At 56.9% G+C, this 25,871-nt stretch overlaps 2 protein-coding genes across 2 annotated transcripts; both read left to right on the top strand.

The window, feature by feature from the left end:
* The first annotated feature begins 1,895 nt into the window (after positions 1 to 1,895).
* On the top strand, positions 1,896 to 10,115 carry BCL3 (BCL3 transcription coactivator). Its single transcript, XM_029064422.2, has 9 exons — positions 1,896 to 2,696; positions 3,870 to 4,032; positions 6,584 to 6,692; positions 6,876 to 7,080; positions 8,141 to 8,229; positions 8,551 to 8,628; positions 8,769 to 8,936; positions 9,050 to 9,170; positions 9,616 to 10,115. Exons 1-9 carry the CDS (start codon positions 2,393 to 2,395, stop codon positions 9,789 to 9,791), a joined length of 1,413 nt encoding a protein of 470 aa, XP_028920255.1. The 5' UTR covers positions 1,896 to 2,392; the 3' UTR covers positions 9,792 to 10,115.
* Positions 10,116 to 11,027: 912 nt separating this feature from the next.
* CBLC (Cbl proto-oncogene C) lies at positions 11,028 to 24,222 on the top strand. The gene is made up of 11 exons (XM_029065016.1): positions 11,028 to 11,386; positions 12,617 to 12,763; positions 13,629 to 13,785; positions 14,293 to 14,414; positions 14,855 to 14,992; positions 18,593 to 18,680; positions 19,793 to 19,924; positions 20,267 to 20,464; positions 20,896 to 20,991; positions 23,302 to 23,433; positions 24,046 to 24,222. Exons 1-11 carry the CDS (start codon positions 11,028 to 11,030, stop codon positions 24,085 to 24,087), a joined length of 1,611 nt encoding a protein of 536 aa, XP_028920849.1. The 3' UTR covers positions 24,088 to 24,222.
* Positions 24,223 to 25,871: the final 1,649 nt, after the last annotated feature.

The following is a 25,871-nucleotide window of genomic DNA, read 5'->3' as shown; positions in this document are numbered from 1 at the left end:
CCTCTCAGAGACAGTTACACACAGAAGGGAAATGCATGGAGAAACATGGGCACAGAGGGAGGGTCCCGGGTTTTCCCCCTACCCAATTTCTCTCCCCCTTCCTGGGATATCTAGCCTTCTTGAGACAATGGGACTCAATCAATCAGTAGTATTTATTGAGCGCATGCTGTGTGCCGCACACTGTGCTGAGCGATTGGGAGAATACAATATAACAGAGTTGGTAGACACATTCCCTGCACAGAAGGAGCTTAGGGTTTACAGAGGGAGACTGACAATGAAATACATTAGCGATATGGACATAAGGGCTTTGGAGTTGAAGGAAAGGAGTAGGACGGGTGTTCGTTGTGGGCAGAGAATATGTCTGCTTGTTGTATTGTACTCTCCCAAAAGCTTAGTACGGGGCTCTGCACACAGTAAGCGTTCAATAAATACGGTTGAATGAAATGAATTAAGGGTTTTTTTTTTACGGGGGAGTCTACGGTGGCAGAGAACCAGAGCCTCGAGGGAGGGATCTAGAGGGAGGCAATCGGGGTACGGCCTGAACCCCCGGGTCCCCGAACCCCACAACCTCAGATGAGGCGACTCTCGGCGCCTCCCCGCCTGGCCTGAGTCACTGACCCCAGCTCAACCCCGGCGGAGGGAAAAGGAGAAGGGGGGGGCGGGGAGCGGCGGCCCCGCCCCCGGGGAAATCCGGGAAAGCCCCGGCCGCTTCCTCTCTCCCCCCTCCCGGCCCCCGCGGGCGGGCGCGGTCCCCGGGAGAGAGGGCCGGGGGGAGGGGGGCGGGCCCGGGAGGGTGGGAGCTGGGCCCCGACAGCCACCCCAACACCCCCTTTTCGGTTACCACCGACCCCACCCTGCTGACAGGCCTGTGAGTCACCCCCTCCCCCCTTCCCGGGCAGGACGGGGCAGCCCGCCCCCTCCCCCACCCCAGGAACCGGCCGGATCTGTTCCCCGCCACCCTGCCCGGTGACCCCCTCCCCCATCCGCCCCCGCCCCCGAGCTCTAGTCCCTGTCTCTCGCCCTGCCTCTGTCTCTGCATCTCTCCCTGCCTCCACGCCTCTAAGTCTCTTTCTATACCTCCCTCTGTCTCACCCCGCCTCTCCATAGCTCACCTTGTCTCTGTTTCTGCTTATCTTTCCCCGTCTCTGCACTCCTCTAGCTCTCTCCTCACCTTTGTCTCTTAATATCTCTCTCTGTTCACCTCTCCCTGGTCTCTATCGTTCTATCTCTCTCGGCCTCTCTCCATATCTCTTCCTGCGTCTGCATCTCTCACTGTCTCCGAATGTATCTCTCTGTTGGTGTATTTGTGTGTGTCTGTATGGCTGTCTCTGCCTCGGTCGGTTCTCCCTGTTTCCCCTTCTCTCTTTCTGTGGGTCTGGGAGGGGCCGTGAAGGGGAGGAGAGCCTCGCTCCCCCTTTTTTTTCTGGGCCTCGACCTGTTTCTTGGGGTTCTGTCGGTCATTGCCCCAACTCCCGGACAGCCTTGGTGTCTCTTGCCCCCATTCTCCATCTCGAGATCATCTCCATCTCTCTGGCTGCCTGTTATCCCGGTATCCCGGCCGGGATTTCTCCTCTGGCCCTGCGTCTCTCCGCCTCTCTCTCTCCCTCTCTCTGGCTGACTGAATCTCCCGGACTTTCTCCGAGTCTGTCACTCTCCCTCCGTCCCTCCCTCCGTCCCTCCCATCCCCCCCGCCCCTCGGTTCTCCCTTCTTTCCCCGCCCCCACCCCCTCCACCCCCAGCTGAGGGGGAGGGGACCATCCAGGAAACCCGGTTTAAGGGGCGGGAGGTGGCGGGGCCGGGGGGCTTCGGACGGGTTGGGGGGCCGAGGGAGGGCGGGGCAGGTCCGAGGGGAGGGGAGAAGGGCAACGGGGGGAGGGGGGAGGGCGGGAGCCTCCCCGGCTCACAAAAGTCCCTTCTGTTCAGCTGGCGGAGGGGGAAGTCCCGGGCCGCCCGCCCTCCAGCCCGCCCGGCTCTGCCCGTCGCAGCCACCAGGAAACTTGCATTCGGCGCCGGGAGAGGCCGGGCCGAGGCAGCTGGGGAACTGGGTGCTCCGATCTCTGCTGTGGATCCGGGAGACCGGAGCTGAGCCAGCGGCTACCTGCTCCTCCTCAAAAGCCGAGATCGGTCCGTCCCCCGCACCCAGGACCGGGGCAGCGCTGGCGTCAGTGCCCAACGCAGCGGGCAGGGCAGGGGGCCGTGCCCACCGGCGGAGGGCAGGACCGGGGGCCGTGCCCGGCGACGGAGGGCAGGGCGGGGGGTGGTGTCCAGCGGCGAGGGGCAGGGTCTGGGGCTGTGCCCGGCTCAGGGGGCACAGCAGGTGCCTGCGCCCAAGGCGGAGAATGCAGATGCCCAGTCTGTGCCGCTGACCCTGCTCCGCCCGCCCCCCTCCCCGATGACCCTAGAGGAGCCGCCCCCCATTGGGGAGATGGAGGAAGAGGGGCCCGTAGACCTGCGGACCCGGGGCAAGGCGGACACTACCACTAATCAGGCCCAGCGCCGAGCGCCCCCGGAGGCCTCGCTGCCCCTGAGGAAAAGGCCCTACCGCAATCCCGAGACCCCCACCCCAGCCCCTGCCGGAGAGAAAGCTCCTAGGATGGAGGGAGGCAGTGCTGCTTCGGGGTTGGCGACCGAGGGGACCATCTGGACGCCCAGTCCCGGCCTGAGCATGGCACGACCCCCAGCTCTCTACTTACCAGGTGAGTGAGCCCGGGGGACCCGGCTCCCCACATTCTGACTTTCCTGCACCCCGTCTTTGTGTTCCCCAAACCTATCGTCCTTCTCCCAGTATTCCTGCCCCCCGAACTTCCGGACTCTGCACCCCAAGTCCTTCTTCTTCACCTTACATACCTGCACTCCATATTTCCAACGTTTTGGACCATGCACTCCATCTTCCTGCACCCTCTTTTCCATATCCTGCTCCTTGAATCTTATTTTCTCTATGCCCCACTCCCTATATCTCAATATTCATACACCTTGTCTCCCAACTCCACCCGACTCTGCACCCCAAATCCCCACCCCGTCTCCCTGTACCCAAGGCCCGCACCCCGAATCCCCACCCCATCTCTCTCTACTCATGGCCCTCTATCCCAATTCCCCACTGCTCTCCCCGTACCCTGTGACTCCACACCCCAAATCCCCAAAGTGCATATGCTTATACCCCGTGGTCCTGCACCCCAAATCCCCGCACCTCATTTCCTTGTTCCTCATGGCTTTGCACCATGAATTCCCCACCCTCATCCCCTTGCAGTCTTTATCCCTCACTCCTGACTCCCTGTCCCGTTTTGTATTCCAGCTCTCTGCCTCTGCTCATCTGCTCACCCCAATTTCCTTCTCTCCTTTCCCCCCTCTAGTTGGTCCCTGATTCTCCCACCCCTCAGTTTCTTCTTCTTCCTCTCCCACTCCAGCCGGCCCTGGAGACACCCTTAGCCGCCCCCACCCCCCGCCATTCCCGGGGTTTCCGGCTTTCCCAGCAGCCGGAGCGGGGGTGTGTTAAGGGGAGGGGAGTGTGTGTTTGGGGGGGGGGGAGAGGGCGGGGCCACGAGGAGGAGGGGGAAAAATTGCACAAGAACGTGCCCCCCGCTTCCTCCCCCCCAGGCGGGTTACAACACCAACCTGAGTCACCTCCCAACCCCACGGAAATGGTCTCTGTCCTCACCCCAACCCTGCATCCCCCCCTCCATCCCCGTGACCTCCCGTCCTGCTGTCTCTTCATTCCCACGGGTCCCCTTCGACCTGTGCCTCTCTCCAATGCCCTCTGTACCCAAATACTGTTCTCACCCCCTAATGCAACCCCCTGCCGGGGAGAGGCAAGAAGGGTCAAGAGCTGCCCCCTTCCCCCAGCCCTCATGCCTTCTCTCCCATTCTTCCAGGCTCCTTCCCAGCCCCAGCGCTGCCATTCTACCCACCAGCTCTGACTGGATCATTGTCCCTGTTGGGCTTCCCACCGCACCCCTTCTCCCTGATCTGCCCCCTGGAGTACCCGCTGGCTTCTGACATCGCCATGGCAACCCGGGCTGATGAGGACGGAGATACGTGAGTCATAAGGGGTTTGGGGAAGTCAGGGTGGGGGGTCCAGCTGTCACTCCCCCCACCCTTCCAACCTTACCTTCCATCCTCAATTTCCCTCCCTGCCAGGCCCTTTTTCTCCCTCCCAATCTTCCTCCTCCCACAGCCTCCCCATTATCCACTCAGCACCTCCCCAACACCCCAATCTCTGCACCCTTCATCTCACTGCTCCTCAGACCCTTTCCCCAACCTATCTTGGTTTCCCCACCCCCTCTGCTCCCCAGCTTCCATTTCCCCATCTTTTATGCTCCTTCAGCCCCATTTTCCTACCCTGTCTTCATGTCTTTATTTCCCCATTCTCTCTGCTCCACCAGCCTCTATTTCTCCATTCATTCAATTTCATTTATTGAGCACTTCCACTGTGCAGAGCACTGTACTAAGCACCTGGAAAGTACAATACATCAATAGAGAGAATCCCTTCTCACAACGGGCTCACAGTCTGGGTGGTGGTGGGGGAAGTAGGAAGAGTCAGATATCAATGCAAGTAAACAGACATCAATATAAATAAATAGAATTATAGATATATACAGATATACCTAAGTGCTGTGGACCTAGGAAAGGGGAGAAGGCTCTTTCACCCCCCCTTTACCCACCTCTTCTTACACTCTCAACTTCCATGAACCAGTCCTTCTGTTCCTTAGTCCCCATTTCCCTACCCCTTCTGTTCCACAGCCCCCCTTTCCCTGCCCCCTCTTCTCCTAAGGCTCCCATTTCCCACCTCCTCTGCTCCTCAGACCTCATTCCCCACCATCTCTACTCCCCCAGCCTCCTTTTCCCCATCCTCTCTACTCCCTCAGCTCCCATTCCCCACCAGCCCTGCTCTCAGCTCTTATTTCCCCACCAGCTCTGTTCCTCTAGCTCCCATTCCCCCCTCCCTGCTCCCTCAGCCTCCATTTCCCCACCCCCTGCTCTCCCAGTCCCCATTTCCCCACCCCCTCTGCTCCCCATTTCTCCACCCCCTCTGCTCCCCCACCCTCCATTTCCCATGATCCTGCTTCCTCCTCTGCTCCTTCACCTCACTTTTTACTCCTTCTTGATCCTATGCTTGCCTTAAACTCCCATTCTTCTTTGCCCCCCCAAACCTCTTATTTCCCTTGCCCATTCTAAACTCGCCATCCACCCCATTCCTTCAGCTGTGTTCCCCCTCCCGGCCCCCCGCCCCCGGCCCCCAACCCCTCCGGGCTGGCCTCAGGACACAAACATTTCGGCAGCCACTGCTGGGGGAAGCCCCTAACCGCAGCATCGACCGCAGCCTCAGCTGCCCCCCCCCCCCACTCCTCCGCCTGCGTCATGGCCAGGCCCCCCTGCCCGGCCCCCAAGTCCCCACCTGCGTCACCCCCCCCTCCCTTCCCAGCTTTAACCCCTTCCGCTGTGGTCCTTGCTTTACTGGAATGGGCAGACGGGCTGAAAGGCCCCCAGCAACTCCCCACTAAACCCAACCTCAGACTGGTCCCCACAGTCCCCTCCCCCTGAACTCCACCCGCCTTCCTTGCCTTGCAAACTTCCCTGTTCCACTCGGACCCTTCACCCAGCCCTGCCCCCCACCCAATTGGATGCTTCACCCCTAGCACCGACCCAGTCCAACACAATCCTTCGCCTACCCGACCCCCTGCCTTCTAGTCACTCTTCCCATTTCCAATCCCCCATCCCCCTCGATAACCCCTATTCGTTGTTCTCCACCCTATACCCTCTGTGCTCTCCCTATGCAGCCCCAATATTCAGGGGACAATGCCAGGAGTGGGGGGCAGTGAAAGTGAGGAAGTGGGGGAGGCCTAGGGGTTTGGGGACAGGGGTCTGTGATCAGGGTGAGGGTGCGGAGAAAGGGTTGGGGGTAGCAAAGGAGGGCCCGAGTGGAGGCTGGTGGAGGCCATGGGCACCCTGCCCTGGAGTGGGGGAAGGTTGGAGTGAGGAAATTCTGGTCCCAGGTTTGGGGTCAGGGCCGGGTGCCCACGGGTGTGTGTGTATATGTATGTGTGTAGGGGGGGAGGGGGGAAGTAGGGGTGACTGGGTTCTGACCTCAAAGGCAGGCAGGCTTCGACTGGAGTGAACATATAGGGGGTCGACTTGGGGGGGGCGGGTGAGAGGATTTATGTCTGGGGAGGAAGTTGGCTGTGGTCCGAAGGACTCCAGGGGTCGGCACGGGGCAGGAGGCCTGGCTGGCGGGGCGAGCGCGGCGGTGCAGGGGGGGTGGGGAGGATGGGGGGAGCGGTCGTCTTACTGGAAGTTTGTGCCCTGCCCCTCCCGTCCCCACTTCCTCCCCGGCTCCTCCGAGGCCCCGCCCCGTCTTCCCTCGGAGGCAGTTTCGGTTTATGGTAACTTCGGCCCCGGCTGTTTCTCTGAAATCACCGGCTCTGCCGCGGACCCTCCTGTCAGTACGAGCCCCGGCCGAGGCGGCGCGGCCGGTCCGATGCGGGGGAGGGCAAAGGGACGGGGCGGGCAGGACACTGGGTCCCGGGATGGGCGCCTGGACCCTGGCGGGGAGGACCTCCCCCTCCCTGACCCCGTGACCCCACTCCAGGCCTCTCCACATCGCTGTGGTCCAGGGCAACCTCCCGGCCGTCCAGCGCCTCGTCGACCTGTTCCTGCAGGGGAGGCGGGACTTGGACGTCTACAATCACCTGCGGCAGGTGAGGGCGGCACCCGGTTCCTGCGGAGGAACGCGGGCGGGGGGCAAGTCCGACTCCCGGGGTCCGAGGATGGCGAGACCGAGGGAGTCAGGACAGAGCGCCCGGGGCGAGGGAGAGGGGAGAGCTGGGGACTGCGGCCAGAGAGTGCCTCCTCTCATCCGCTCTCCCTCCCCGGCCCCGCAGACCCCTCTGCACCTGGCCGTGATCACCACGCTCCCCTCGGTGGTGCGGCTGCTGCTGTCGAGGGGCGCCAGCCCCATGGCCTTGGACCGGCACGGCCAGACGGCGGCACACCTGGCTTGCGAGCACCGGAGCCCGAGCTGCCTGCGGGCCCTGCTGGAAGGGGCTGCGCCTGGGGCCGTGGGGCTGGAGGCCCGAAACTATGAGGGTGAGGGGCGGGGCGTCGAGGGGGCGGGATCGACGGTGGGTGGGGTGGCAGGGGGTGGGTCAAGAGGGAAAGCAGCGTGGCCTAGTGGAAAGGGCCCGGACCTGCGAGGCAAGAAACTCTAGTCCCCCTCTTTGCCTCTTCTCGGTGGTGTGACAGTGGGCAAGTCACTTCACTTCTCTGGGCCTCAGTTCTCTCATCTGCAAAATGGGGATCGAATCCTTCTCCCTCCTACTTAGACCGTGAGCCCTTTGTGGGACCTGATGATTTCGTCTCTTTCTTCTTCTGGGCCTTACCTTCTCTGTGCCTCAGTTACCTCACCTGTAAAATGGGGGTTAAGACTGTAAACGCCACATGGGACAACCTGATTTGCTTGTATCCACCCCAGCGCTTAGTACACTGCCTGGCACATAGTAAGCGCTTAACAAATACTGTAATTATTATTATTGTCATCCCAGCATTTAGTACAGGGCCTGCCACCTATCTGCTGTGTGGCCTTGGGCAAATCACTTCACTTATTTGTGCCTCAGTTCCCTCATCTGTAAAATGGGGGTTGCTACTGTGAGCCCCCTGTGGGACAGGGACTGGGTCCAACCTGATTTGCTTGTATGCATCCCAGTGCTTAGTACAATGCATGGCACATAGTAAGTGCTTAACAAATACCACACTTATTATTATGATTATTATCAATAATTATCATCATAGTAATGGGGAGGGGTGCTGAGGCCACGTGCGGAGGAAAGGGAGGAGCCTCAAGGGGAGGGGTGGGGGCGGGGTCGCAAGGGGTGGGGTATTGAAGGGGAGGGATCAGCTGGGGCAAGGGAATTAGTCACAACTGTCGGGGACAGGACCATAAGGTTGAGGGAAGAAGCATCGGAAGCATGGGGAGAAGCCTGAGGCTGAGAAGGATGGGGGTAGGGGAGTAGGGGTTCCTAGGGAGAAGATGTGAGCAAAATGAAGGGAGGGTTTTTAGGTTAGAGCTGGAAGTTAATGAGAGGGATTGAGTGATTGATCCTCAAAAGTTTCCCCCTGAGCACTGACCCATCCCTTCATTCTCTCTCAGGTCTGACGCCTCTGCACGTGGCGGTGAACACAGAGGATCCAGAAACCGTGCTGTACCTGCTGGAGAGGGGCGCGGACATAGATGCCGTGGTGAGGGGTGGGACCGGGGATCCATGGGGCGTGGGTGAATCAGTGCACTCCCCCGGCTGCCCTGCCACCCAGACCTTCAGGTTTTGGAGCTGGAATCCCAACCTCACTCTCCCCAGGGTGAAGAGCTGAGAGTCTGAGTGCCGGGAATGCAGAAATCCTAATTGGGATCTTTCTGACCCACAGGCTTTCTGAATCTTCCTCATGAAATGAGGACACTGCCCCTATGAGGGGGAATGGAGGGGTTCAGGAAAGTGGGGCAGGGGCCATCTAGGAAATGGGGGTTCAGAGGTCATGACCCTGCGTGATTGCTCTTCTCTCCAGGACATCAAAAGCGGCCGCTCCCCTTTAATCCACGCTGTGGAGAATAACAGCCTCAGCATGGTGACTCTGCTGCTGCAGGTGGGAGCCCCCTTCCCCAGCCATCCCCAACCCCTAAATCTCCTAATCCCCCCCACCCCATTTTCAACTCTGGCTTCGCGGCCCTGCTTCCTGGATACCCCCGCCCATGTTCCGCCCCGACCCTCCCATTCTCCCCGCAGCACGGCGCCAACGTGAATGCACAGATGTACTCCGGCAGCTCAGCACTGCACTCGGCCTCAGGCCGGGGTCTCCTGCCACTCGTGCGGACCCTGGTGCGGAGCGGGGCAGACAGCGGCCTCAAGAACTGCCACAACGACACCCCCCTCATGGTGGCCAGGAACCGTCGGGTGAGTGCTGGGCCCGGGGATCCAGAGGCTCACACAACCCTCCCGGTCAGTAAGCTGGTGGGGCAGGGGGTTGTCATCCGGTGGGGTGACAGATCTCTCTCCATTGCCTCCAGGTCATTGACATCTTGAGGGGGAAAGCTGCTCGCCCTGCCCCCCCCGGCCCCCCCGAGGGGCTTTCCCCAGAGCAGAGCTGCCCCCATTCCCCCGAGAGTGGCAGCCGCCTCAGTCCCAACGGTGAGTCCCCCTATCCGAGCCCCCTCCCCACAACTCACTGTCCTCCGTTCACTGTGACCTCGTGTCTCCCCCGACCTGTGGCTGCTGTGACCTCATGTGTCCCCCTCCCCGTGGCGGCTGTTTGACCCTCCCTTTATCCTCCATTCCATAGCTGCTATGACTCCGCGTCTCCCCCCCGACCCCCGCCAACCTGTGGCCGCTGTGTCCCCATGTCTCAACCCCGTCCCACTATTATGCCTCCATGGAAACCCCTCAAGCTGTCCCCCACTCAACCCCCATTCCTAACCAACACGGCCTTAGACCATTCTAGTTCCTCTCATCTCCCCCTACCTCACTCACCCCTCCCCTAAAGGCCAAGTTCTCCCCGCCCCGTCTCCGGGCCTGCTGCTGTCGTACATTTGGAGCCACTGTTCCCCTCACCATTTGTCGCTTTCTCCCCTCACAGGTCCCCTCTCAACGTCTCCGTCGTCCTCGCCCCCACGCTCGCCCCTCGGTCCCCCCGACGGCCCCCCTGGCTCTTACCACCTCTACCTGCCCCGGTCCCCCTCCCCCCTGAGCCTGCTTCCCTTCGCCGGGGTCCGCTACCCCCCACTCCCTTCCCCTGCCCAAGATGGGAGCTGATGAGGGGCCCAGGGCGCCGAAAAGCTGTGAAGGCCTCGCCCCCCTCCCCGCCTGTCCTCCTCTTGGCTCAGGGGACTCCGTCTCCATGCACAGAGGAGGGACGGGGTGGACTGTGAAGGCCTCGCCCCCCCCCTCCCCGCCTGTCCTCCCCTTGGCTCAGGGGACCCCGTCTCCCTGCACGGAGGAGGGACATGGGCGGAGATGCAGGGGGTTATGGTCCATGCAGGACGTGTGGGGGGTGGAGCCAGGTTTGGGGGGTAATGAGATGTAAATTATTCTGAATTTCTATGTCCTGGTTTTGTAATAAAATATTTTTGTACTTTTCTCTCCTGTCCAGTCGGGGGGTTGGGGCGGCGGATGGCTGGGTCCTGGGAACGGGTAGAGCGGTGGGAGGCCGGGAGGCGGGATACCCGGGTTCAAGGACAGAAGAGGGGAAGCGGCAGCTAAGGGACTCGGACGCCTAGGTCCTGGCCGGGTAGGGGTCGAGGGGTGCAACCTTGGTTTGTGCGGGGGGGCGATGGTGGGGCGGGTTAAAGGCCACAGCGCCCCTTGGTGGCGGCGTCGAGGGGCATCGGCGACGCCTTGTGGCGAGGTCGAGAAGCAGCAGCCCCGAGGGCTCTGGTTCCTGCCTTTCTGGTCGGACCGGCCCCGCTCCCAAGAGCCCTAACCCCCACGCCCCTCCCCGCCCCGGGGAACCACCTGGGCTCTATGCATTCCTGCCTTTGCATTCTATGCATTTGCATTCTATGCATTTGCTCCGCGCCCCTCCCTGCTCCGCCCGGGCCTTGTCCCCCCTCCCCTCCCCCCGGCCCTGCCCCCCCTCCCCTCCCTCCCCTCCCTCCCCCCGGCCCTGACCCTCCTCCCTCCCCTCGGCCCTGTGCCCCTTCCCTCCCCCCAACCCCGTCCCCCACTTCCCTCCCCCCCTTACCCTGCGCCCCTCCGGCAGCCCCCTGCTACCGTCCCACCCCGATGTGTCCCCCTCCCCGTCCAGCCCCCGGCCTCCCGCAGCCCTACTCCTCGCCACCGCTCGGTGGGCTGAGCGTCCACACCTCTGCCCCTTCCTCCGCCCCGCCGCCTCCGGCTCTCCACTCCCCTTCCTGTCCTCCCCCGCCCCCCCCGTCCTTGCCCCTCCCCCCCACCCCCCCCGGGGGAGCTCGCCCCATGGCCGCGGCGATGGCGGCGGGAGCAGGCGGTCGGGATGCGGCCCCCTCGCGGCCGGGTCGGGGGTGGGGGGCGATGGGGGCGGGGGGCCGGCGGGCCGAGCAGCGAGCCCTGTCGCGGGCGGTGCGGTGCCTGGAACAGCTGGAGGGGCTGTGCGGGGACCCCGGGCTGGGCGCCAGCCCCCCGTCGCTGCCCGACCTGGTGCCCCAGAGCTTGACCCTGCTGAGGCTGATCCAGGTCCGACGGGGCGGGGGGTCGGCGGGGGTCGGCAACGAGGGGCCCGGGGGCGCGGCGGACTTCCTGGCCGTGTTTCTGAACAACCTGGCGGCCAAGACCAGGCAGGTGGCCGAGCTGTTCCCCGGGCGAGGCCGAGCGGGGGCCGGAGCGGGGAGAGAGGACATCTTCAGGGAAGGACCGACCGCCACGACGGCCAGGTGAGCGGACCCGAATCCGGGGCCGGATTCGCCACTCCACCGTTCCTTTCTCCCCCTCGCCCCTCTTCTACCGGGGACTCAAGTATTCCGCCTCCCTGTCCCAAACTCTCTCCCTCCCGGCCCACTCTTGCAGGACCCAGGCCAGCTTCTGCCTCACGCCCTCCGGTCCCCATCCCCGCCCCTATATTTCTGTCTCCCATTTTCCACTCCTGTCCCAGGAGTTTCCCCTCCTCTTCTCCCCCCGGCCCCTGGGGTCTCCACCCTGCAGGTTTCTCCCCCTGCCCCTGGCCGGGCCACCTTGCCTTCAGACCTCTGTGCCCACCCCATTCGTGTCCCCTTCAACCCTTCACTCTGGACTCTAGCCCCCTGCAATGCCATTTCCTGTTGGTTGCAGGCCCAAGGTGACTGCCCCACCCAGGCCCGGGGCTGGGAGAGGGCCAGATCCACCGGGACTCCCCTAGAGACGGCCTGAGACATGCCCGGGAGTCCCCTGTGATCTTATAGATCCCATTTCTGGCCCTTATAGGGTTAGGCCAGAGCGGTTTGGCTAGAATTAGGCCGAGAGTCCTCCCTACAGGTCGATGTGGGGCCCTATAGAAGCCAGGCTGAGCCTCCCGTGGGGCTGAGCCGGAGCCCACCCCGAAGGTCCTGTACACCAATTTGGGATCCTCTGGGGTTGTTGGGGGACAGAGGAAGGCCCCAGACCCCTGGCTCTGGCGAGTGGGGCTGAGTAAGGGGGGCCGGGGGGGCAGGGGCCGGACGCGGGGGCTGCTAGTTGTGTTTCCTGTTTACTGTCTCTCCTGGGGAGGGCGGGGGGGCGGCCTGCAGTCAGAGACTGATGGATGGAAGGGGGGGAGGGACTGACCACAGCCCACGTCAGCAGCGGGGAGAGGAGCTGGACGCCTGGGTCCCATGTGCAGGATGGGAGGGGAGTCTAAGGGGTAGGACGGGGCTGTGGGGGGAACAGGAGGCATGGGGGCTTGGGGTCAAGAGGTGAAGAGTCTGGGGGGGCAGGAGGCTTAGGGGCTTAAAGGGTAGGTGGCATGGGGGCTTGTGGGGCAGTAGGCGTGGGGGCTTGGGAGCAGGAAGCGTGGGGGGCAGGAGGCGTGGGGACTGGGGGGACAGGCCACCTGCCTTTCGGACAGGAAGTGGGTCTCAGAATAGAGAGTGTGGGTGGAGTGGGGGGGAAGGGGTAAGGCTGGGGCCCTTATTCCCCCATTTTCCCCACAGGCGCCACCTGACCAAGCTGTCACTCATCTTCAGCCACATGCTGGCCGAGCTCTCCGCCCTCTTCCCGGACGGCCATTACTGCGGTCCCGACTACCGGCTCACCAAGACTGAGGCCCACGCCTTCTGGCGGCAGCACTGTGGGGAGCGGTGAGCAGGGGACACTGGACACTCCCGCCCCTCCCCTTGAGATTTCCCTCCTATCCCCCTTCCCCAAAACGGACCCCTGGATGCTGAACTGCCCACCCACCCACTCTCCTCCTCCTGCCCCGGGCCTAAGATGTCCCCTGCTCACTCTTGTACTCCCCAAGAAGCTCACCGCAACCTCCTACACTGCAATCAAACACCACCTCCCCATCCTGTGGACCTCTCCTCACCAACACTTCTCACAGGCTTCATTCTCCTGCCCCCTACCAGATACCCTATAATACTAATTCACCTCCCATCCTATTTTCTCTTCTACTGTGCCACTTGTGCACTTCTGTCCATATCCTTATACTCTGCTGCTTCCCCTAGTTGCCATTTATTTTAGTGTCTGATTCCTCCACTAGATTGTAAGGTCCTTGAAGGCAGGGATGATGTCTATCAGCTTTTATATTCTCCTACGTGTTTAGTACAGTGCCCTACACATGGTAAGCATTCAATAAATACTATTGCTGATAGATTATACTTTCAGTGTCAGTTGGGTGCTTCCTAAGTGTCAAGCATTGTGCTCAATAGTGGTTTAGACACAAGATAATTAGCTCTGATAGTCCCTGTCCTACATAGAGCTTACAATTGAAGAGGGAGGGAAAGCTGGGCTTTTATCCCCACTTAAGAGAAAACCAAGGCCTGGAGAGGAAGTCATTTTACCCAGGTCACACAGCAGGGCAGTGGCAGAGCTAGGACTAGAACCTGAACTGAGCTCTGCACGCTGGACCGCCCTGCCTCCTGCCTTTCAGCAGGAAGCCTAGGACTTGGTCTCTTCTGGTGAGGCCCTGCAGGGCAGAGCTCATACCTGCTGTGCTCGCCCCAGGTGTGTGGTGCCGTGGGAGGAATTCAAGACCCTGCTGGGGACGCTGCACCCGGTGGAACCAGGTCCCATGGCCCTCGCCCTGCGGTCCACTATTGACCTCACATGTAGTGGCCACATCTCCATCTTTGAGTTTGACATCTTCACTCGCCTCTTCCAGGTAGGGATAGGGCATTTGGGTCTGGGCCCTGGGGCTGCTTGAGGTGTGGGAGATATCAGGAAAGCTGGGTGGGTGTCATGACTCTGGTTGGCGGTGGGTGTTGAGGGAGAGCGGAGGTGGGTGATGGGGGTGGGAGAGAGAGCAAAAGGACTGAGTAATGGTGGGAGAGAGTAGAGAGGACTGAGCGATGGGAGAGGGAGAAAGAGAAGACCCAGATTGTGGGGTGGGAGAACAGAGAGGACTGGATTTGGGGAACGGGAGAGAGCAGAGAGGACTGGGTGGGGATCCTTGGGGTTGGTTGGGGAGTCATTGCAGAAAGCAGCTGAGCTCAATAGGAGGAGATCAAAAGCTGCAGATGCTAAGATGCTGGAGAAATGATGCAGAGAAGATGGGGAGGGGATTGGCTGTGGGATTTGGAAGAGCTGGGGGAGGATGAAGAGGAGGACAGAGGGGTTTTCCCACCTCCACTTCCCCTCTTCTGGGGCCCTGCCCCCCTAACCCCACCAGCCATGGCCAACGCTCCTGAAGAACTGGACAGTCTTGGCCGTCACTCATCCCGGCTATATGGCTTTCCTGACCTACGACGAGGTCCGAGCCCGGCTGCAGGCATTCCGGGGAAAACCGGGCAGGTAAGGGGCTGGGACACAAGACACCTGGGTCCTGGGCAGGGACCTTGAGGGAGAGGAAGAAGCTGAGGGGAAGGAAGAAGGGATTGCAGGAGGAGGAGGTGGGAGTAGGAGAAACGGATGGAGGCTGGGTAGAAAGAGGGGAGAGCTGCGGGAGGAGGTGAGTGGGGTGCAGGGGAGGAGAAAGTAGAGGAGAAGGAGGGGACTGAGGAAGAGGAAAGGGCTGGAGGGGAGGAGAGAGCTCGTGGGGCGGTGGGGGAGGGAAGGCCTGACTCCCCCTCCCTCTGCCCAGCTTCCTCTTCCACCTGAGCTTCACCTGTCTAAGGGAGGAGAAGAGAGTTGGGGAGGAGGAGGGGACTGAGCAGGAGGAGGAGGGAGATGGGGAGGAGGAGAAGGGGGCTGGAGAGAAGAGGAAGACCTGATTCCCCGCAACCACTGTCCAGCTACATCTTCCGTCTAAGCTGCACCCGCCTAGGGCAGTGGGCCATCGGCTACGTGAGTGAGGATGGCAGCGTCTTGCAGACCATCCCCCAGAACAAGCCCCTCTTCCAGGCCCTGATGGAGGGGCAGCGAGAGCACTTGTAAGTGGAAGCGTGGGCTTGAGGGTGGGGGGTGCTGAGAAACTCTCAATCCCTCCATCATTCTGTCACTGGTATTTATTGTGCAACTATTGTGTGCAGAGCAGGGTCCTAAAAGCTGGGGAGGGAACAGTAGAGCTGGCTGGATTCAGACTCTGCCCTCAAGATTCTTATAATCTAGCTGGGGAGAGGTACACTAAGATAAATCATAGATAGGAAGAAGTAACCTGGACTTTCAGGTGAGTGAGTGTTTAAGAACCTTGGTAGGTACAAAAGTCACTCAATCAATGGTATTTATTGAGCACTTAATGTGTGAAGAGCACTGTACTCTGCACTTGGGAAAGTACAGTTCAAGTACAGTTACAAGTACAAATGTGTGGCCTAATGGATAGAACAAAGGCCTGGGAGTCAGGAGGTCATGGGTTCTAATTTTGGCTCTGCCACTTGTCAGCTTATGTGACCTTGGGCAAGTCACTTCACTTCTCTGTGCTCAGTTACTTCATCTGTAACATGAGGATTGAGACTGTGAGCCCCATGTGGAACAGGGACTTTGTCCAACCTGATTTGCTTGCACCCACCCTAGAGCTTAGTACAGTGCCTGGCACATAGTAAGTGCTTAAAAATACCACAATTGTTATTATTAATGATTAAGTACATTCATTCATTTACTAGTATTTATTGATCACTTACTATGTGCAGAGCACTGTACTAAGTGCTTGGGAGAGTATGGTGTAACAGTAAACAGACACATTCCCTGCCTACAATGAGCTTACAGTCTAGAGGGGGTGAGAGACATTAATATAAATAAGCACACTACAGATATGTACATAAATGCTATAGGTCTGGGAGAGGGGATGAATGAAGGGAGCAAATCAGTGCAAAGCAGAAGGGAGAGGGAGAAGAGGGAAGGCAGGCTTAGTCAGAGAAGGTTTCTTGGAGGAGACATGCCTTCAATAAGGCTTTGGCAATTACAATTCCCCATTTAGGCTGTAAACTCAATGTGGGCAGGGAATGTGTCTGTTTATTGTTCTCTTGTACTCTCCCAAGCGCTTAGTACAGTGTTCTGCACACAGTAAGTGCTCAATAAATACAGGTGAATGAATGAATGAAGAATGAATGAATACAATAGAGTTGATAGATGTGACCGTCCCCACAGGGACCTTATAATCTACAGGAGAAGGCAAGCATTAAAGTAGATTACAGGTAGGGGAAATAGTAGAGTAAAAGGATATGGACATAAGTGGGGTCAGGGAAGGAGAACAGAAAGAACAGGAAGATGAGAAGAATAGAAAAAAGTTAGAGAAGTCCTAGTGTATATTGCACAGGCCTGGGAATCAGAAGGACCTGGGTTCTAATCCCAGCTCCACCACTTGTCTGCTGTGTGACCCTGGGCAAGTCACTTAACTTCTTTCTGACTCAGTTACCTCATCTGTAAAATGGTGATTAAGACCATGAGCCCCATGTGGGTCATGGATTGTGTCCAAACTGATTAGCTTGTCTCTACTCCAGCACTTAGTACAGTGCCTGGCATATAGTAACTGCTTAACAAATACCATAAAAAGTCCCCTGCTCCCTGCCTACAGGGAGTTTACATTCTTATTAGTGTTTTTTCACTCCTAGTGTATGTTCCCAAACATTAGCTGAAGTGTTCTGCCCACAGAGGGTGGCCAAAACTCACTGATGATGACCGGAAGGCCTGATGAGGGCTGAGGGTGTGAGGGTCAATTGGCTGGAAAATGATATGACCTGTAGGTCTGCTGGCCTTTGGTGGGTGGTTCAAGCAGTGAGAATCAGGGAGGCCTAGTAGAAAGAGCCTGGGCCTGGGAGTCAATTAATCTGGGTTCTGTTCCCAGCTCTGCCATTTGCCAAATGTGTGACCTTAGACAAGTCACTGAATTTCTCTTTACTTCAATTTCCTCATCTGTAAAATGGGGATTACTGTTCTCTCTCCCTTTTAGACTGTGAGCCCCTTGTGGGACAAGAACTGTATCTGACCTGATTACCTAGCATCTACCCCAGCGCTTAGGATGTGGGTTCTAATCCCATCTCTGCCATTTGTCTGCTGTGTGACCTTGAGCAAGTCACTGTACTACTCTGGGCCTCAGGTACCTCATCTGTAAAATGAGATTTGAGACTGTGAGCCTTATGTGGGACAGAGACTATGTCCAAACCGATTTGCTTGTTTACACCCCAGCACTTAGAACAGTGCCTGGAACATAGTAAGCACTTGAATACTACAATTATGTTATTATTATTGTTCATTCATTCATTCATTCAATAGTATTTATTGAGCGCTTACTATGTTCAGAGCACTGTACTATGCGCTTGGAATGTACAAATCAGTAACAGATAGAGACAGTCCCTGACCTTTGACGGGCTTACAGTCTAATCGGGGGAGATGGACAGACAAGAACAATGGCAATAAATAGAATCAAGGGGAAGAACATCACATTAAAACAATAGCAAATAAATAGAATCAGGGTGAGGTACATCTCATTAACAAAATAAATAGGGTAATGAAGATATATACAGTCGAGCGGACGAGTACAGTGCTGAGGGGATGGGACGGGAGAGAGGGAGGAGCAGAGGGAAAAGTGGGAGAAGAGGGTTTAGCTGCGGAGAGGTGGGGGGTAGAAGGAGCAGAGGGAAAAGGGGAGCTCAGTCTGGGAAGGCCTCTTGGAGGAGGTGAGCTCTGGTAGGGTTTTGAAGAGGGGAAGAGAATTAGTTTGGCAGAGGTGAGGAGGGAGAGCATTCCGGGACTGCAGGAGGACGTGGCCCAGGGGTCGTCGGCAGGATAGGCGAGAACGGGGGATGGTGAGAAGGTGGGCGGCAGAGGAGCGGAGCGTGTGGGGTGGGCAGTAGAAAGAGAGAAGGGAGGAGAGGTAGGAAGGGGCAAGGTGATGGAGAGCCTTGAAGCCTACAGTGAGAAGTTTTTTGTTTTGTGAGGAGGTCGATAGGCCACCACTGGAGGTTTTTAAGAAGGGGAGTGACATGCCCAGAGCGTTTCTGCAGGAAGATGAGTCAGGCAGTGGAGTGAAGAATAGACTGGAGCGGGGAGAGAGAGGAGAAAGGGAGATCAGAGGGAAGGCTGACACAGTAGTCTAGCCGGGATATTACGAGAGCCTGTAGCAGTAAGGTAGCCGTTGGGGTGGAGAGGAAAGGGCGGATCTTGGCGATATTATAAAGGTGAGACCGGCAGGTTTTGGTGACGGATTGGATGTGTGGGGTGAACGAGAGAGCAGAGTCAAAGATGACACCGAGGTTGCGGGCCTGAGAGACGGGAAGGATGGTAGTACCATCCACGGTGATAGGGAAATCAGGGAGAGGACCGGGCTTGGGAGGGAAGATGAGGAGCTCAATTTTGGTCATGCTGAGTTTTAGGTGTTGGGCAGACATCCAGGTAGAGACATCCTGGAGGCAGGAGAAGATACGAGCCTGAAGGGAGGGGGAGAGGATGGGGCAGAGATGTAGATCTGTGGTATTATTATTACTTGGCACATAGTAGATCCCTAAAAAGTGCCACACATTATTATTATTATCATTCAAGGTTTCTGGGGGGAACTGGGTTGGGTGGGTTCTGAACTCTGTCTGTTCCCCACTTAGCTACCTCTACCCAGATGGGAAGAACACCAACCCAGATCTCTCTGAGCTCTGCCAAGTGGAGCCTCACAAGCAGATTGAGGTGTCTAAGGTCTGTCTCATCCCTTCCTTTGCTCCCTCCTCTTCCACTCTTGGACTCTGTCTCTCTGGTGGTGGCAATGGAATTACTAGATGCTCACTGGATGCGATGCACTCTAACAAAAATTTGAGAAAGCGAGTCAGAAGCGGTGTGGCCTAGTGGAAAGAGCCTGGGCCTGGGAGTCAAAGGACTTGGGTTCTAATCCCAGCTCCTCCACTTGTCTCCTGTGTAACCTTAGGCAAAACACTTCACTTCTCTGTGCCTCAAATTACCTCATCTGTAAAATAGGGATTAGGATTGTGAACCCCATATGGGACATGGACTATGTCCAACCTGATTACCCTGTATCTACCCCAGCACTTAATACAGTAGCTGGCACATAGTAAATGCTTAACAAACTCATTTATTCATTCAGTTGTATTTATTAAGTGCTTACTGTGTGCAGAACACTGTATTAAATGCTTGGGAGAATACAGTATAACAATAAACAGACATATTCCCTGCCCACAGTGACCTGGCAGCCTAGAGGGGGAGACAGTTACCATTTCCAAAACAAAAAATGCAAGAGACCCATTCCCTGCCAATAAGGGGCTTCCACTCTAACAGGATACCCTTACCCTCCCCCCTCAAGAAGCAGCATGGCTCAGTGGAAAGAGTCCGGGCTTGGGAGTCAGAGTTCATGGGTTCGAATCCCAGCTCTGCCACTTGTCAGCTGTGTGACTGTGGGCAAGTCACTTAACTTCTCTTTGCCTCAGTTTCCTCATCTGTAAAATGAGGATTAACTGTGAGCCTCACGTGGGACAACCTGATTACCCTGTATCTACCCCAGTGCTTAGAACAGTGCTCTGCACATAGTAAGCGCTTAACAAATACCAACATTATTATTATACCCCTGATTCCCCTGTGTCTACCCCAGCGCTTAGAACAGTGCTCGGCACATAGTAAGCGCTTAACAAATACCAACATTATTATTATACCCTCCTCTTCCATCAGCACCCTTTCCCATGTCTTGGCCCCCTATTCCTGTGTGTCCCCCCCCTTGGGGTTCCTCCTTGCCCCCCAAGTCCCTGCCTGGGCCAGTGACCACTGTGACTCCGGCCACTTAGACGTGTATGTCTCTGTAGGAGCAGTTCCAGCTGTACTGTGCCATGGACTCTACTTTCCAACTGTGTAAGATCTGTGCTGAGAGCGATAAGGACGTCAAAATTGAGCCTTGTGGTCACCTGCTCTGCTTCCGCTGCCTGGTGGCCTGGCAGGTGTGCCCAGGGAGGATGGGGCGGGGGCGGGAAATGGAGGTGCTGGGGGAGTGTCTCTGTCTTTCTGTCTCTGTGTCTCTCCTTCGGCTCCCTCCAGGTGAGGTTTGAGGATTGCAGGCTCTTAAGGAAAGCTGAACTGCCCCCTCCTTCTCTTCTTCCTTTCCCCCCACTCCCTTGTTCCCCTCCCAACTGCTTCCTCTTCCCTCTCCTCTTCCCTTCCCACTTCCCCTCCTCCCTGATTGCCCTTCCTTCCTGATTCTTTCCTCCTTCCCCTTCCCCCCAATTTTCCCTTCCCTCTGTTTCCCCTTCCTCCCGTCCCTGATCCCCCTTTCCCTCCCACAGCAGTCGGATGGGCAGACATGCCCCTTCTGCCGCTGTGAGATCCGGGGCCGGGAACCAGTGAGGATTCAGCCCTTCCAGGAAGGAGAGAGGACCACCGGGCAAGGCTGGAGGGAGGAACGGGAGGACGGAGATGAAGAGGGGGAGGAGGAGGACGATGACGACGATGATCTGGAAGACGTGGAGGCTGCTCTGAAACAGGTGAGAGCCGGGTCATGGAGGTCGGGACAAGTGGTAAACGGAGGGAAAGGAGAAAATGGGAAGGAGGAGGTTGGGGGTGGGGTGGAAAGATGGAAGTGAAAACCTGGAATGGGGAGATTTGACTCTCAGTGAGATGTAACAATAATAATAATAATAATAACTGTGGTATTTTTAAGTGCTAAGTGCTGGGGGTAACTACAGGATTTTCTGTGAGGCCCAAATGGGGCTCACAGGCCAAGGGTGAGGGAGAACAGGAATTTCATCCCCATGTGGGAATAAAATAGGGAGGCTGTGGGTTTGAGATGTAGAGTGGGAGATGAGGGGAGGATGCTGATCTGGGTAAAGCTGGGTAGGAAGTTGAGGGAGGGCAGGAAACCTGCGAACAAGATCTAACCCCCTTTCCTCCCCTCCCCACCTTCCATTTCTCCCAGTTGAACCGCACATTTTCACCCCAACTCCCCCCTCCAGTCCCGCCCAGGCTGGACCTGCTCACAAAGAGAGGTGGTGACAACAGACCCCAGCCACAAGTGAGTTCTTAGACCAAGGCCCTTCTTTATAACATGTGTTTTCATTACCTGGGTTGGATAGAAGAACAAGAAATGTTCTCCCCAAAGTGTTATTCTGTACTGGTGAAATACAACTCACAATAATAATTGTGATATTTGTTAAGCACATGTTATGTACCAAGCACTCTACTGGAGGAGCAGTGTGATCTAGTGGATGGAGCATGGGCCTGGAAGTCAAAAGAACCTGGGTTCTGATCCTGCCACTTGTCTGCTGTGTGATTTTGAGCAAGTTAATTCACTGCTCTGTGCCTTGGATACCTCATCCGTAGAACGGGGATTAAGATTGTGAGCCCCATGTGGGACATGGATTGTGTCCAAACTGATTAACTTGTATCTAACTTGGCTCTTGTTATATCTCGGCTAGACTACTGTGTCAGCCTTCTCTTTGATCTCCCTTCCTCCTCTCTCGCCCCGCTCCAGTCTGTTCTTCACTCCGCTGCCCGGCTCATCTTCCTGCAGAAACGATCTGGCCATGTCACTCCCCTTCTTAAACACCTCCAGTGGTTGCCTGTCAACCTCTGCTCCAAACAAAAACTCCTCACTCTAGGCTTCGAGGCTCTACATCACCTTGCCCCTTCCTACCTCTCCTCCCTTCTCTCTTTCTACCACCCACCCCGCACGCTCCGCTCCTCTGCCTCCCACCTCCTCACCGTCCCTCGGTCTCGCCCATCCCGCCGTCGACCCCCGGGCCACGTCCTCCCGCGGTCCCGGAACGCCCTCCCTCCTCACCTCCGCCAAACTGATTCTCTTCCCCTCTTCAAAACCCTTCTTAAAACTCACCTCCTCCAAGAGGCCTTCCCAGACTGAGCTCCCCTTCTCCCTCTACTCCCTCTACCGCCCCCCCCCTTCACCTCTCCGCAGCTTAACCCTCTTTTCCCCCCATCTCCCTCTGCTTCTCCCCCTCTCCCTTCCCATCCCCTCAGCACTGTACTCGTCTGCTCAACTGTATATGTTTTCATCACCCTATTTATTTTGTTAATGAAATGTACATTGCCTTGATTCTATTTAGTTGCCATTGTTTTTATGAGATGTCCTTCCCCTCGACTCTGTTTATTGCCATCGTTCTCGTCTGTCCGTCTCCCCCGATTAGACCGTAAGCCTGTCAAACGGCAGGGACTGTCTCTATCTGTTGCCGACTTGTTCATTCCAAGCGCTTAGTACAGTGCTCTGCACATAGTAAGCGCTCAATAAATACTACTGAATGAATACCCCAGCGTTAAGTACAGTGCCTGTCACATAGTAAGCACTTAACAGATATTGTTTTAAAAAAAGAAAAAAGCACTTAAATGCCATTATTAATAAATAAAATAAAGTGGCTGGGAGAGTACAATAATAATAATAACTATGGTGTATGTTAAGCATTTACCATGTGCTTAGCACTGTACTAAGCCCTGGGGTAGATGCAGGATAATCAGATCCCACTTAGAGCTCACATTATAAGTAGGAGAGACAACTGGTATTGAATCCCCATTTTGCAGATGAGGGAACCGAGGCACAGAGAAGTTAAGTGACTTGTCCGCTATCATAAGGCGGGTAAATGGTGGATTAGAACCCAGGATCTCCGACTCCCAAGTCTGTGTGCTTTCCTCTAGGCAATGCTGCTTACCAGTACAACTCGTAGACATGATACTTGCCCTCAAGGAGCTTACAGTCTAGTTGGGGAGACAATAATAATGACATTTGTTCAGTGCTTACTATGTATCAAGCACTGTTCTAAGTGCTGGGGTAGGTACAAGCTAATCAGATTGGACACAGTCCCTGTCCCACATGGGGTTCAGAGTCTTAATCCCTATTTTACAGATGAAGTAATTGAGGCCCGGAGAAATGAAGTGACTGGCTCAAGGTCTCACAGCACCCAGGTAGCAGAGCTGGGATTAGAACCCATGACCTTCTGACTCCCAGGCCCATGCTCTATCCAGTAGGCTAATCAGGTCCCACATGGGGCTCACAGTCTTAAGTAGGAGGGAGAACAGTTATTCAATCCCCATTTTGCAGATTAGGGAACTGAGGCACAGAGAAGTTTAGTAACTTGTCCAAGGTCAGACAATAGGTAAGTGGTGGAGCCAGGATTAAAACCCGGGGCCTCTGCCCCCCAGGCTCAGGCTCTTTTCACTAGGTTACACTGCTATAATAAATTGACAACTTCTACCTGGCAGTAAGGAGCTAGAGCAGATGACCTCCAGGATTCTGGGACTGGGGGGGTCTCTCCTTATCCAAAATTGCCTTTCTTGAATGTCATCTCTGATAAGACCCTCTTTCCTCTCCTTCCAGACTCCTAACCCCAGCCAACCTGAGCCCCCACCCCGGCTCCGTCCTCCTCGTCCCCTCCCCCGGACCCTTCCCCTGTCCTCTGCCTCCTGGGATGGCTCCGCCCCCTCTCAGCCCAACCAGGAGGGCAACAGGGTAAGTAGGGAGGCCTGGGAGGGGGCCCAGACTGAGGGCTGGAGGGCAGGGGGCTTGGGGGTGGGAGAACAGAGAAGGTTGGGGGATGCCTGGGACTTGGGAATTGGAGTTGGGCCCTGGATGGTTTGGAACGTTGAGGTGGATGACTGGCTTTTTCAGCAGCATGGCTCAATGGAAAGAGCAAAGGCTTTGGAGTCAGAGGTCATGAGTTTGAATCCCAGCTCTGCCACTTGTCAGCTGACTGTGGGCGAGTCACTTAACTTCTCTGTGCCTCAGTTACCTCATCTGTCAAATGGGGATTAAGACTGTGAGCCCCACGTGGGACAACCTGATTCCCCTGTCTACCCCAGCGCTTAGAACAGTGCTTGGCACATAGTAAGCGCTTAACAAATACCAACATTATTATTATTATTATTATTTTCTCCTGGCTTCAGTGATCCAGAAAAGGCCAGGAATCCCCACTTCCCCTGCTGCCTTTCTTCACCCCCCTTCCCCCCAGCCCTCAGCACCAGTCTAGCCAAGACCCAGGTGAGAGTGAAGGCCTCTCTCCACTGCTGCCCCATCCCTTTTCCACCAAACACCCTCATCTGACCCCTTTCTCTTTCTCCACAGACCCAGTGTACGTGTCGGGGAGAAGTGCCTGAAGACAGGTGACCTCCGACCTCCCACCTCCAGCACTGTTACCAGGGGAAGGGGGGTTGTTTTTTGGGGTGGGGGAGATAGCAGGGCAAGGAGGCGGGATTGAGGGGGCCTGTGAAGAGTGAAATAAAGAGAAGAGTGGACACTGGACTGTGTAGTTGGAGGAGAGGGCGGGGGGGGGGGGGCAATGGACGTCACTGTCCTGCGACTGACTGACCGGTCAGGTGGCGCTGTCCCTCCAATGCCCACAAGAGGGCAGCAGGACCTCAGGTGCCAGCAGGTGTGTGGCGGGTGTCCTGTCTCCTCCCTCTGGCCCACAGGTTCCCTTCTCCTCCAGCGGCCTTGCTTTGAGCCTCGACTTTCCACCTGGGAACTAGGCGTCCCCTTCCCCAGCTACTCACTCTTGGACCCCCTCTCCTCTCTGAACTGCCCCTTCCCCCGCATCTTTAACTCCCCACCCCAGAGCCGAGGTCACTGCATGCCCTCATCCCCCAGTCACCCCTCAACCCGGTCTCCAGGCCCTAGACAGCAACACCCAGTTTAGAGTTCTTCTTGTAGGACCCGGGTGTCCTGTGACTCAGCTCCCGGTCCTTCGGCCAATGCGTTCCCCCTCTCCCATCCTGGACCCAGGCATCCCCGCCCCACAGCCCCCTGTTCTCCCCTCCCCCTCGGGTGCTGGGCGGAGCAGATGGAGGAGGGGTGCATTCCTGGGATTCCGGGGTGGGGGGAGGCGGGGTTGGGCCAGGCTGAGGGAGGGGGCGGAGACTCCCGACTCTCTAACCCTGGGTCCTGGGTGGACTGGTCAGCCTCAGGTAATATTGGGCTCAGAGGCACAGGGGACATTTGAGAGGAACTGAAAAATGACCGGCCATACAGAGAAAGCCTTGGCCTTGGATAACTGAGGAGTCTGGGCATTAGAGATTGTAGTGGGAAGTTCTAAATCCAACTCCTGGAATAACAGGTGGTAAAACAGGGTTGGAACATCCCTTTGGACATTTGGACATTTGGATTCATCCCACCCTCAGCGCCACAGTGCTTATGTACAGTGTGAGAAGCAGTGTGGCCTAGTGAGAAGCAGTATGCCCTCATGGATAGAGCATGGGCCTGGGAGTCAGAAGGATCTGGGTTCTAATCCGTGCTCTGCCATGTTTCTGTTGGGGGCCTTGGGGAAGTCACTTCATTCCTCTGGGTCTCAGTTATCTGTAAAATGGGGATTAGGGCTGAGCCTCAAGTGGGAGAGGGACTCTGCCCAACCCGGTTAGCTTGTATCTACCCCAGTACTTAGAACAGTGTTCAACACAGAGTAAGTGCCTAACAAATACCATTATTATTATATTGATAAATTATTTATATTAATATCTGTCTCTCCCTCTAGACTGTAAAGTCACTGTGGGCGGGGATTGTGTCGGCCAACTCTTGTTCTCTCCCAAGTGCTTAATACAGTGCTCTGCGGAATAAGTGCTCAATAAAAACCACTGATTGATCCCTAATCTGGAGAGATTAATTTTTCTGAGTTTTAGTAACAGGACATTGGTGAGACTGAGAGTCACTGGTCACACTGGGAGATCCTTGGCTCCCAAGAGCAGGTGAGACCGAGCTACTGTCAGTAGTCATAGTAATAAATAATATTCTGGTGTAGCGCCTCCCCCTCCCCATTTTTGAAGTGCTTTAATAGCACCTGATCCTCGGTTTCTGGTGAGACTGGAAGATACTGGTTAATCCAGCCCTGAGATATTGGTGAGACTGAAATATACTGGGCCATTCGCTGGCCTTGCATTACTGGGGTGACTGGGGCAAAC

This window comes from Ornithorhynchus anatinus, chromosome 5 (genome assembly GCF_004115215.2).
Source record: "Ornithorhynchus anatinus isolate Pmale09 chromosome 5, mOrnAna1.pri.v4, whole genome shotgun sequence".
Lineage (NCBI taxonomy): Eukaryota > Metazoa > Chordata > Mammalia > Monotremata > Ornithorhynchidae > Ornithorhynchus > Ornithorhynchus anatinus.
Note: the sequence above shows the minus strand (reverse complement) of the source record. Positions and strands in the feature narration are given on the sequence as shown.